This window comes from Belonocnema kinseyi, chromosome 5, assembly GCF_010883055.1.
Source record: "Belonocnema kinseyi isolate 2016_QV_RU_SX_M_011 chromosome 5, B_treatae_v1, whole genome shotgun sequence".
In the NCBI taxonomy this organism is placed as follows: domain Eukaryota; kingdom Metazoa; phylum Arthropoda; class Insecta; order Hymenoptera; family Cynipidae; genus Belonocnema; species Belonocnema kinseyi.
In genome coordinates, this window is record NC_046661.1 from 77,682,808 (window position 1) to 77,697,161 (window position 14,354).

At 23.4% G+C, this 14,354-nt stretch overlaps 1 protein-coding gene across 1 annotated transcript in view; it reads right to left on the reverse strand.

Annotated features, from left to right (window-relative positions):
• LOC117172429 (proteasome activator complex subunit 4-like) overlaps nucleotides 1–14,354 on the reverse strand; it is an 81,115-nt gene that overhangs the window by 49,014 nt on the left and 17,747 nt on the right. Inside the window, exons 5-7 of the mRNA XM_033360353.1 lie at nucleotides 11,998–12,146; nucleotides 9,603–9,928; nucleotides 1,173–1,456 (exon numbers count right to left, since the gene is read on the reverse strand). Of these exons, the coding sequence (XP_033216244.1) occupies nucleotides 1,173–1,456; nucleotides 9,603–9,928; nucleotides 11,998–12,146 (759 nt within the window). The remainder of the gene's footprint in view (nucleotides 1–1,172; nucleotides 1,457–9,602; nucleotides 9,929–11,997; nucleotides 12,147–14,354) is intronic.

Below are 14,354 nucleotides of genomic sequence, written 5' to 3' on the forward strand. Positions count from 1 at the left end.
ATTGTACCCGGAATATTCTGTTAAACTGATCGTCCTTATCATCGGCGCTCTTGGAGGTGCCAAGCTTTCACTTGGTAATAGCCTAAAAAGCATCCCTGCGTGACAGCAATATGCTAGAACACTTGCGGGAAAAATGCAGCAGGCGCTTGTCCTTGGGTCGCTCCGTGTTCTTAGGGTGCACAAGGCTTTTGCTGGATCGTCGTATTGATTCCTTTACAGACTGTAACCACCTATCTCACGGTTGTGAGACGTGGTTGTGGCTGAAATTTTACCGCGATTTCGCTGGAAGCGGGTGCAATTTTTCAGATTAGCACCCGCTCCCAGCGAAATCCTGCGGTTGTCCTTATGACAAATTTTTAAATATATATATAATACATACATATAATATATAATATTATAATTATTACTAATTATAACTAAAAAAAGATGATTTTTCAACTAAAAATTGCTTATTTTAAATTTTCAGTTGAAAAAATTAATTTAAAAAACAAAAAAGAAAAGTAGACACCCTGTTCATTATTAAGAATTTCAATTCAAAATTATTGCAGCATTTTTAAACCCTTTGAAAACAAAACCATTTTCAACGTTTCAACTTAAATTAATCCATTTCCACGCACTTTCAATTTTAAATTTAAATTATAAAATTCTGAATAACGTATTTGCAAATACCGTCTAATCTAAAAGGCCTTGCAATTAAAATTAATCGTTTGTTTTAAAGGTTTTTTTTTTAAAGTTTAGAATATTTTACGTACTTCAAATTTCCAAAAGTTTTATTTATTAGTCTTGAGAATTTGAGTCTAAAAAACTGAATGCTCAATTTAATTTCTTATCTGAAATTAATAATCAGTTAAGCATTAAAAGTCTTTTATTTTTTTATTTATCAACATTGAACACATAAATTTTACACTTTGAAATACAAATTCGTAAAATCTAAAAGGTTTAACGTTCTAATTTCTGAATCATAAAATATTAAGAAACATAAATTTTCAAAGAAAACAGTTTCGATATTTCAGTTTAATTTAAAAATAATATTTTTAAAAGGAAAATACTTCCTTGAAACCCCAAGTTTAATCGTTTTAAATTCGATTGCTTTCCTCTCTTTCGAAATTTTCAGCGCTGCAAAATTTCGCACAAATTGAAAAATAATAACAGCTTTTTAATTTTCTACCCACCTGCCTCACAACATCGACGGAACTGGATTCAATTAGAATAAAAATCCGATCCAAAAATTGCAAAATGAAATCTTCAAATCTGGAAGTTGATTCGCTCACGAGTCGATCATCTTCGTCTAAAGGAGCTTGACATCGTGAAGAATCAACAAGCGGGACATAAGCGACGATCATCGTAATAAAACTGAATACCATTTGGCTTTTCATAAAGTCATTGTGATCAATTCCAGGGAGAGTTGAAAAGAGAAGCGGGACCACTTCTGCAGGTCCAGGTGCATAAGCGTAGTCTGAAAAAATAAAAAAATTTGTCAATACGATTATTTACGAAGTTTTTAACGACAATAAAGTTACTTTTTAACCAAGAAAGATTAATTTTAAATGAAAAAAGAAGACTTATATACAACGAAAAATTCATTCTCATGAAAAGAGTAAAGTTTTTATACCATAAATGTCGAATGTTTTATAAAACAATGGATTTTTTGATCCAAAAAGATGAATTTTTAACAAAAAAGATAATTTTCGATAAAAACAGATGACTTTTTAACAAAACAGATAAATTTCCTACCAAATAGTTATATTTTAAACCAAAAAGTTTAATTTTTAACAAAGAAAATTAGGTTTTTTACCCAAAAAGTCGAATTTTAAACAAAACCCATGATAAAGTTTAATACGAAAATGAAATAGTTAAGTTTTAAGATAAAAAATCTGATAAAAAAAATAAGTTTTCACAAACAAAAAAACGAATTTTCAACCAAATTGTTCAATTTTGACCCACAAAGATGAATTTTCGACCCAGAATATTAATCTTCTATCAAAAAAGACTAATTTACAACTTATCCTATATGCAGGAAAAGTTTAATTTTGAAACAAAAAGATAAAATTTCTACCAAAAAAGAGAAATGTTCTAAAAAAAAAAGACGAATTTTTGACAAAATACATGAATTTTCAACCAAATTGTCAACAAGATACATGAATTTTCTACCAAACGGTTGAATTTTTTAATTTATACAATATACAAGATAAAGTTTCAACCATAAATGAAATGTTCCATTTTCAGATGAAAACTCTGATAACAAAATTTTTGAAAAAAAACGAATTTTCAACAAAATTATGAAATTTTGAACAAAAAAATGAGTCTTCGAACAAGAAGATTAATGTTTAACCAAAAAAAAAGAGAGATTTCCAACTTTTCCAATAATTTAAAGTTTCAACTAGATATGGAATAGTTACATTTTTGAGATAACACACAAATTTAAATAGAAAATAACTGTCAACAATGTTTCTAAATTTTCAAACAAAGCGATGAATTTTGGACTACGAAGATTAAAGCTCTACCAAAAAAGAGGAATTTTGAACAAAATACATGAATTTCAAACAAAATTATTTGATTTTAAAGTCAAAACGCCGAATTATCTACAGAAAAAGGTTGAATTTTCAACCCAAAAATATGGTTTTTCAACCAAAAAGTTAATTTTGTACCAAATAATTAAACTTTATACCAAATTGTTGAATTTTTAAGCCAAACAAGATGATTTTTCAACTATAGGTATGAATCCTTAATTATTATTTTTTTTTACAAATTAGTACAATTTTATGTCAAATAATCGACTTTTCAATCAGAAAAGTTGAATTCTCAATGAAGTATATAACAGTGAAACATTATAATGAAAAAGATAAATTAACAAAAAGTGGAATAGTTTAATTCTCAATTAAAAAAAAAATTATTCTTAACCAAACGTGAAAGGAAATTTTATCAAAATAGTTACATTTTTAATAAAAGAGATGAACTTTCAACGGAAAAAGTGAATTTTTAATAAAAATATAACTTTTTAACAAAAAATTTGCATTTTCAACAAAATAATTAAATTTTCAACCAAATAATAGAATTTTTAACCGAACGAGATGATTTCTAAACCAAAAAGATAACAGAAGACTATTCAATAAAAAATTAACTTTTACCCAAAAATATAGTTAAATTTTCTTATTGGATTTTTCCAAGTATTTCACTTTCTTAAAAACTTTTTTAAAGAATCAGTAATTTGTTAATTGGCACACATTTATAAGAATTTAATTTATTTTTGAAAATGTTTTCAAATTTTAAATTATTTTTGAGCTATTTCAAAAACTTTAAAGCCTTCTAAACATCTTTCAAAATTGTTCGAATTTTTCCAAAAATTATCTTAAAATTCTGAAAAATTACGAAAATTACGGTAAATTCTTCCAGAATCTGTTATGAAGATTCTAGAAATCTTTTGTAATCTTTTATAATCATTTTAAATCTATTTAAATGTTTTTAAATATTCTATTCAAGTTTTTTATCATCGTGAATCCTTTACAAAAACCTTCAAGAAGCTTCAAAACTTTTATTTTCAAATATTCAAAAAAGTATATTTTTAAAAACTTTTTTGAAATATTGCCAAGTTTTAAATAAGTTTGAAATCTTTTTAAAATTTCGAAATGTCTTAAAATTATATTTTTTATAAATCTTTGTGAGTTTGCTAATTGAAACATTTAGCTTGAAAATCTTAACCCCCATTATTTTTCGAAATTTTGTAAAATAATTTACAATCTTTTGGAAACTTTGTCAATTTTCTCGTAAAATTTATATTCAAACAGAAAAATCAGCTTACATTTTCCCACAGTTTTCAAATATTACGGAAAAATTTCAATGATTTTCGAAAGATGTCAAATATTTCACACAGATTTCAAATATTTCGCAAAGATTTTGGACAAATTAAAATAATATTTTACAAATACATTAATGATTTCTCAAGGATTTTTAATAATTTCACAAATATCACTAAATATTTCGAAAATATTTCAAAAATTTCAAAGGTTTCTTTGCAAATGTTTCCACGGATTTCAGAAAGATTTCAATGATTTCCCAAAGATATAAAAGGTTTCAAATATTTTGAAAACATTTGGAATAGAATTAAAATATGTTACAAAAACATTAATGATTTTGCAAAGAATTCAATCATTTTAAAAATATTTTCAAATATTTCTTAATGATTTCAGAAAGATTTCGCAAAGATAAGAATCATTTTCAAAAGCTTCAACAAATGTCGCAAAGCTTTTGAATAGATTGAAAAGATTTCACCAAGACTTCAATGGGTTTCAAAAGATGTCACAAGGATTTCAATGATTTTTACAAATATAACAACATATTTCGAAATTATTTTAAATATTCCGCAAAGATTTCACAAATATTTCAATAATTTTACAAATGTTTTAAAAATATTTCAAAAATTTCCAGATTTCAGAAAGAACTCAATGATTTCCACAAACATTTCAAATATTTCGAATATTTCGAAAACATCTCAAATATTGCGCAAAGATTTAAACAATTTCACAAATATTATCAAATATTTTTAAATATTTTACAAAAATTTTAATTAATTTCAAAAAATTTCAAATGTTTTGCAAAAAATTCGGATAGTTTGAAAAGATTTCGTATAGATTAAAAAACTGTCATAAAGAGTTAAATGATTTTCTAAAAATTTTAATTATTTTAAAAATAGGACCAAGTATTTATAAAACATTTGAAATATTTCGCAAAAATTTCACAAACATTGCAATAACTTTTTTAAGATATCACGAAGATATGAAAGGTTTCGCAAAATATTTGGATAGATATAAAAGATTTCACAGACTTTAATGATTTTGTACAGATTTCAACAATTAACATTCTTTTAAAGTATTTTATAAAGATTTTAATTACTTCCCAAATGTTTCAAATATTTCAAATATTTCATAAAGATTTCAATGATTTCTCAAAGATTTAAATCATTTAAAAAATATTAGCAAACATTTCGCAAATATTTCGGATAGATTATTAATATTTCACAGAAACGTAAATTGTTTCCCAAAGATTTCAACAATTATAGGTTAACTTTCAAACAAAAAAGACCAAATATTGAACCAAAAAGTTCAATTTTTAAACTAAAAAGAATTTTCAATCACGAAAGAAAAAACATTCACTCAAATTATGATTTTAGAAGATAAATAATTTTGAATTCAAAATAAAAATTTCGAATCAATATTTCTTTTTAAGGGTATATAAATATATAATCTTCCCAAGATTCTTGATCAAATTCAAATACTTTTTTTCAAAATTTCAGATTTCTTTTAAAACCTTCTATAAAAATGGTTTAAAATGAAAAGTCAATACGAATTTTTTCCAGGAATCTCAAGAAAAGTTTTTTATTTCCTTGAAGTCTTTCGAACTTTTTAAAAATCTTTGAAATTTTTTTCGAAGTCTTTACAAATTTACATTTTGTTAAAAAAATTTTATAGTAATTTTTAAATTACAAATTATTTTTCAACCATTTCCACATTTTCTAAATCTTATATCTTTTAAATTTAAAATGATTCCAATTTTTCTACAAATTCCGAAAAATTACCTTCAAATCTTCCAGATTCTATACATAATTGACATAATTTTGGAAATCTTACGAAATCTTTTAAAACAATTTTCCAAAATAAAAAATCAGTTCAAATTTTCCTATGAATTAACATTTTTTTAGTATCGTGAAACCTTTTAAAATCCTTAAAAAGCTTCGAAATTTTAATTTGCAAATATTAATAAATTTACATTTTTTTTTAAACTTTAAAAAAAATGTTTCTTGCTTTTAAATTAATTTTGAGTTTATTCAAAACTTCTGAATGTCTAATAATATTACTTGATTTTTTTTTAAATGTTGTAATCTTGTTAAATGAAAAATTGAGCTTCAAAATCATCCAGATTCTTTTTAGAAATTTGAGGAAATAATACAGAATGTTTCTAAATCTTTGTCAGTTTTCTTTCAAAATGTATTTGAAAAAAAAAAAAATAATAATTTAATTTTTCCTAGGAATTTTAAGAAGTTCTTTTATAATCGTTAAATTTTTCAAAATATATGATGGGTGCATATGTCAATTGATATTTATTTATTTATTAATGATATTCAGGCCAAAAATATTTTTATATAAATAAAAAACAGTTTAATACATAACAATAAAAACGAAATTTTAACGAAACAGATGAACTTTCTACCAAAAAATACAATTTTTCAAACGAAATAATGATAAAGTAGTTTAATCTTAGACGAAAAAGATTAATTTTCAATCATTTGCATTTTTAGCCGTGAAACACAACATTTTAACAAAATAGTGGAATCCTCGACAAAAGAAAAAAAATTCACATAAATTATTATTTTTGGGTGATAAATAATTTAAAATACAAAATAAATTTTGCAAATAAATATTTCTTTTTCAAGTTTATTTGTTCATTTGTTTTTAAAGTTAAATATATCAATTTCCTAAGATTCTTGAGAATATACGAAATTTTGCACGAAGCTTTCAGATATGTCGAAAAATTATAATTTTTTATTTTGCAAACTTTAAAGAAAAAATCGAGTGAGTTTGAAAAATAATTAATACTTTTAGGATTTTGGAGGATAAATATCACTTAAACTGACTCAAATGATTCTTAAAACTTTGAAAAATCTTTAAAATAAAAAAATGCCCCTCAATCTTCGAGATATATTCGAAATTCGTAGAAATATATTGAAATTATAATATTTTGAAATGTTGTGAAACTTTTTCAAATTTTCTTCTTACCAGGAATCTCAAGAAAACTTTTTTATTTTCTTGAAACCTTTCAAACTTCTTAAAAAACTACGATTTTTTTTCTCCAAATCTTTGAAAATTTACATTTTGTTTAAAAGTTTCAGGAATCATTTCAAACTTAAAAACTTTCTTTGACCATTTTCAAAACTTTCACACCTTCTAAATATCTTTAGAAAATTTTCGAATTCTTACAACATTTTTCTCAAAATTTTGAAAAATTAAAATACTTTCTTTCAAATATTACAGATTCTGTTTGGCCAATTTTAGAAAATCTTTTCAAATGTTTACAATTTTCAAAAATATTATCTTAAAATTAATTTTTCAAAATACAAAATCAGTTTAAATTATTCCACGAATTATGAGGATTTTTTATTATCGTAAAGCTTTTTAATTTTTTTTCATATTTTTATACAATTTTGTAATCTTTTATAAAATTATTTTAAATCTTTTTAAATCTTGGTGAATTTTTTAAAAATTTCTTTTAAAAATAAATAATCAGTTGCAATTTTCCCAGGAATTATAAGAAAGTTTTTTTTATTTTCTTGAGTCCTTTAAACTTCATAAAAAACTTATAAATTTGTTTCGAAAGCTTCAAAAATTTAAGTTTTGTTGAGAAAATTTTGAAATATTTTCAAATTTCAAATTTTGTCTTAATATTTCCAAAAATTTTATACTGATTTTTGATTTTGAAAAGTCAACTTCAAGAGAATATTTAAAAACATTTAAAAAGATTACAAAAGATTTCGAAACACCTAGAAATCTTTTGTAACCTTTTAAAGTGTTTTTAAATATTCTCTTGAAGTTGACTTTTCAAAATGAAAAATCAGTTTAAATCCTATGAATTCTAAAATCATTTTTTACAATCGTGAATCTTCTCAAAATCCTTAAGAAGCTTCAAAATTTTTATTTCCAAATATTAAAAAATGTAAATTTTCAAACATTTTTTTCAATTTTTTAAATTTTTGAATAAATTTTTAATCTTTTTAAAATTTCGAAATTTCTTAAACGTACTCGAATTTCTTATAAGTTTTTGCAATCTTGCTAACTGAAACATTTTGTTTGAAAATCTTTGCCATTCTTGTTCGAAATTTTAGAAAATAATTAAAAACTTTTTGAATTAAAAATCTTTCTTAAAAGGCTTCTTTATTTTCAAAATCTTCAAAAATATACTAATTACATTTTGTACATCAAAATGCTGGACACCTTTCGAAAATGGCACCCTGCGCTTTTTAATAATTGCATGAATAGCAAAAGCGCGCTACGCGCGCGCATACGTGTTTTTCGCATCTCGAAAGAAAAATTTTAAAATCAAAAGATTGAATAAAAAATGTGAAATAAATTTTTTAAATTTTCCTGAGCTCTTGAATATACTATAATGTGTTCAAAAATTTGGGAAAATTCAGCATTTAACAGATACATGGTCTATCTATAAAATAGTTTATCCAGTAACTGGAATTTTCGAAAAGTTAAAACATTTAAATGAGTTAACAACCTTTTCCTTTTAAAAGATGCAAAGACACTTCTCACATTATTTTCAAATTTTGATTATTATTCTTAAATTATTGAATATAGTATTTAGATAACGTAAATGATATTTCAATAAAAAAGATTTTAAATTTGAATAAAAAACAGTTGAATTCATGTCAAAAAAAAAGTTTTAACAAAATTGCTGAATCATTAACTAAAGAATTAATTTTACCAGTTGCATTTTAAACCAAAAAATATTAGATTTTTTTGAAGAGGCACATTTTCTACAAAACAGCTTGTTTTTTTAACATGAAAATATGAATTTTTAACGAAAGAGATGATTTTTTTTACAAAAACAAGATGAATTTTCTACCAAAAATGGCGAATTTTCAACAAAATATTAAAATTGTCAAACAAATTGATAAATTTTTAAATAAGATTATGAATGTTTAATGAAAAATTAATTTTGATTAATGTAGTTGAACCATGTATCAAGTAAGATTAATTTTCAATAAATTACATTTTGCACGAAAAAATACGAGTTTTCAACAAAATATTGGAATTTTCAATAAAAAATTTCGAATAAATATTCATTTTTTAGGTAGAAATTTTCATTTATTTGTAAGGTAATCGAAATATTATCTTCGTAAGATTCTTGACGAAATTCAAACATATTTTCGAACAAAAATAAAACCGTTTTATTTATCCTATGAATTTTAAGATATATTTTTTATTATGGCATAACCTTTTGAAATTCTTAAAAGGCTTCAAAATCATTACTTCCAAATATTCAAAAATGTACAATTTTTAAAAACTTTTTAAACATTTTTTCAAATTTTAATTCAATTTCGAAACTTTTTGAAACTTCTAAATGTCTCTTAATATTTACTCGAATTTTGTTATAAAACTTTATAATCACGATAATTGAAAATTTTCTCTTAAACTTCATTTTTCAGAATAAAAATTCAGATTAAATTTTCTGTTCGTTCTAACTTTTTCAAGCTTTTTCATATTTAAATCAATTTTGAATCTTATTAAAACTAATAAATATCTCTTAAACTTGATCAAATTTTTGTAATACTTTATAATCTTGTTGTTTAAACATTTTTTATTTAAAATAGTCCATTTTATTTTTAAGACATTTCAGGATTTGATATATAAAAAATATCTCTTAGAATTTATTTAAAAAAATAAAACACCAGTTTACATTTTATCAGGAATATTATCAAATAATTGTTTTTATTTGAAACATTTCTAAATTCTTTAAAGTAAAAAAAAGTTTTTTCTTAAATAGCAAAAAAATAATGAGAGCTTTATCCAATCACCCTCCGATTTTTAATATATGAATTATTTTACCTTTATTGACGTTTCTGGATCCCTGGCATAACTGTCGAGTGACTGACGATAATCCTCGCATCAAGGACGTAAATCTATCAGGTTCAATGAGCGATTCAAGGGTGGCGTCGACCCTTTCCAAGAGAACCGGAACTACTAAATTTGGTCTTACATTTGCCAGATACTGGAGCGCATGGCAAGCATTCGACGATATATTAAAGGATTTGCTGAACATCGAGATCATCGCCAAAGGCAAAACACTCATGACGAAAGCGTCTACATCCGCGTCTGTCAACTTGTACGAATCGGGAATTGGCGTCGCCCAAGTTGCTTTCTTAAAGCGTTCTCTGAAATACAAAATAATTTCTCAAATTCAAGCCTTAAATATGAGAAGATTTAGAACTAGGCATCACAAATTTAATTAATTTTTATTTGAAAATGTACCAAAATAGTACAAATTTCAAATTTAACTTAAAAAAACAATTTCGAATTGCAATACTTAAAATTGTTTTGTATTTTAATTTTTTTTATTCCTAATTTTCAATCTAATATCATAAAATTGCCCGATATTTAGTTGGAGGATTTGAACTAATTAATCATTTAAAAGTGTAAAATATTTATTGAAAGATTTTCGGGATAAATAATAACTCCGAAGGAAGTGTTAAAAACTAAACGAATAAAAAATTTTGTTTAAAATCAAAATAGAGAAGAACAGGTTTAAATAATATACAGAAAATAATTGCGATTTTGAAGGGTGAGAGGAAAAAATTTTTTATTATCACAATTGTTGGTAATTAAAATTTTTTTGTTTTAAATGAAGGCGGGATTCGTTTAATTAGCATCGTTTCGTAGTAGAATTTTTTCTTTTTCAATGTTTCTCAATTAAAATGACTTCATTTAAACATTTTTTTAGAATAATTTAATTTTAAATATGTATAACTAAAAATGTTTCCATTCTTTGCTCTTAGAAAAATTTGTCTAAACATTTTCAATGTTAAAGTACAATTTTTTTTATGAAATAACTATTAGCAAGTCTAGAATTTCATAATCATTTTCATTAAACATTCAATTTAGTTTTCAATTTCAAGTTATCCAATTTTAATCACTTCGAATTCAAAACGATAAAAAAATTGTTTATTTCAATTTTGAACGCTTTTAATTAGAAATATTACAATTTCAATTCCTATCATTTTTAAACAATCCAGTGAATCCAGTCTTAAAAATTCTAATAAGAAAATATTCCATTTTGAATATTTTGCATTTGTCCTCTTCTCGCAATTTTAATCTGCATTTGACAAATTTAGACTCACATTTTCTAATTTTTAGAGATTTTTTAAAATTTCAAATTATACAATTTGAAATGATTTTTAATGAAATTATTGAAAATTATTATTTAACAAATTTTTCTAAAACTCTTGATGCTGGGAAAAATTAATTTTTTAAATTGCGAATTATAAAGCGTATTATTTTCAAAATAATTAAGACAATTTTATTAATTGAAAATTTGTTAATTCAATGTTTTAAAATTGTAAATTCTCAAATTAAAAGCATTATAAGTGAAAAATTAAACATTTTGAATGTTAAAGATTAAATAATTTCACTTTAATGCTTTATAAAATGGGTAATATTATCAACAGAATAATGATTGAAATGCATCTCTCAAAACTATACCATTTTATTAAAAATTGAAAGGAATAATTTTAAATAGAACCCGCTCAATTTATATTTAATTATTAAAATATCAATCTTGTTTTTTCCCATGAATAATTTTTAAATGAAGCATTAAAAACTGCTCAGTTTAAAATTTAAATTGTTAAAAATTGGATAATTTCGAAATTAAAATTTTAATAGTTGAATCGCTCGAATCATTTTGAATTAAGAATTAAGAAGAAGCCTATTAAACTGAAAAAATTTATACAAAGACACAATAATAATAATTAATAAATTGAACATTTATAATTAACAGTTTAAATTAAAAAAATCTTAATTGAATTAGTATTACATAAATACAAAATTTGAAATTAGAAGCCCTCAAGATTAAGCAATCTTAAATCAAAAACGTGCAAAATTAACCAATTAAAAAATTAAGTAACTAAAAAATAAAAATGTCTACATTCCAGTCTTGAAAATTGGATGATCTTTAACTTTACATATTAAAATTAAATTCAAATGTAAATGACTTTAGAATTAAGCACTTAAAACTGAATAATTTAAAATTGTAAGCTCTTAAAATTTTAGAATTTCAAATTGGACTTGCCCAAATTAAAAAAATAATAATTAAATTCGTTCAAATTGTACAATTTTCTAGATTACCTTATAGCTAACTTTTTCTAATAAAGTTAATTTTTATTGTAAAAATAAATCTTTGATAGATAGGAAAATATATTACCTCAAATAATTTTATTATTAAATCTACCTGTGAAGACGAACGACGAAGTAGTAACATAATCTTTTAATCAACTCCATCAATTTTGTGGCCCATTGACCATAGTTTGCTGGATGCAAATAAGTCTCGACGGTTTTCAGAAACTTGTCTAGATACATCTGAGCACTGGATCCGTTTCCCTGGAAAAAAAGTACAATTTTGATATTTTTCATTATACCTAATAACTTTCTTTTTTCAGAATGAAATTTACGTATTGTCATTAAACAAATTCTGTTTTTCAAATTGTTTTGTACAAATTTCGAGTTATCAAATTTATTCTGCCTTTTTACATTCAAAATATAAAATGTTTTATACATTACTTTTATTTTATTTATTTTTATACAGATCATAAATATTTTAAACCATATCTTCTAACAAAAGGGATAAATTCTCTACCTAAGCAGATGAATTTTCAATCGAAAAATAATACTTTTCAACCAAATAATTCTACTAACAACCAAGTAGTTGAAATTTTAAGCAAGAGACAAATTTATAACAAAAAATATGAATTTTGAACTAAATAGTTGAATTTTCAATCCACAAAGATAAATGTTTAAATAAAAAAGACGAATTTTCAACGAAAGAGCCGAATTTCCAACGAATTAATATTTTGCAGTCATAAAACAAAAGGAAAAAATTAGCCAAATTGTTGAATTTTCAACCCAAAAAAATTACAAATCAAAAAGACAAATTTTCTACAAAATGATTGAATTTTTAACCCAAACTATGAATTTTCAAAAGAAAATTCAATTATCAACCCAGTAGTTGAATTTTCAATCAAATAGTTGAATCCTAAACAAAACAGAATAATTTGCAACCTAGCAGTTGCATTTTTAACCAAATAGTTGAAATTTCAAGCAAGGGACGCATTAAAAAAATAGTTTAATTTTGAACAAAATAGTAGAATTTTCAAAGAATTTTGATCACAAAGATGATCAACCAAATAGTTGAATTTACAATAAAATAGTTGAATCCTAAACCAAAAAAAAAAAATTTCCAACCAAACAGATGCATTTTCAACTAATAAATATGAATTTTTTAACAAAGCAAATGAATTTTAAAGCGAGAGAGACGAATTATCTACAAAACAAATTGTATTTTCAACAAAAAAGTTAATTTTTAAACAAATAATTGCATAATTAACTAAAACATATAAATTTTCAACCAAAATTCAAATGTTAAATTTAAAATTATGAAATTTAATTTTCAACTAGAGTGAATTCTTAACAACAAATTTTTTTAAGCCAAGTAGTTAAATTTCCAAGAAAATAAAGATTTTTCAATTATAGAAGAAAAATATTTTAGCCAAATTTTTGAAATGTTAAGCGAACGGACGAATTTCCTATAAAGTAGGTGGGTTTTCTACCCGAAAATATTAATTTTCATTAAAAAAGTTAATTTTTAACCAAACAGTTGCAATTTTAACCAAAAAAGAGGGAATTTCAATCTACCAAAAAAGACGAATTTTCAACTGAAAAATATCAATTTTTGAACAAAAAAGGAAAAGTGATATTTTCAGTTAAAAATTTAATTTTAAAGAAAGAAAAAAAACGAATTTTGAACAACATAGTTAAATTTTGAACCATCCAGAAGAATCAATTTTCTATCAAAATATACGAATGTTCAACAAAACAGTTGAATTTTGGACCAAAAGAGATGAATTATGGTCAAAAAATATACATAATAATAGACTTTTCAAGTATAAGAATTAATTTTCCACCAGAAAAATTACTGTCAAAGCTGTTTAATTTTCCAGAAATTAATTAAATTTCCTGCAAAAAAAGTACACTTTTAACCAAAAGAGATCAATTCTATATCAGAAATATGATGTAGGCCTACAACCTAAAAGGTATTAACTTTCAACTATAAAATATGATTTTCTAACCAAAAAAGATTACTTTTCCACCAAAAGGTGACCATTCAATTGAAAAGCAGGATTTTCTATTTACAAAAAACAACAAATGTTCAACAAAAGAGTTGAATTAGGGACCAAAAAAAGGATTTTTCAACAAAATTATTAAATATACAACCAAACAGAAGAAAGAGATGATTACGGTACCAAATATATAATAGTAGATATTTTAATTTAAAATAATTAACGTTCAACAGCGAAACATCAATTTTTAACCAAAAAATATGACTTCTCCACCAAAAGTTGAAATTTCAATCGAAAAGGAGGATTTTCTATCCAAAAAGGAGAATGTTCAACTGAACAGTTAAATTTTCGAAGAAGAAAATGACTTTTGAACCAAATAATTCAATTTTCGACAAACATAATTCAGATTTCAACTAAGTAATAGAATTTTTAACCAAAACGTATATCAATAATTCTGGACCAAAAATTTAAC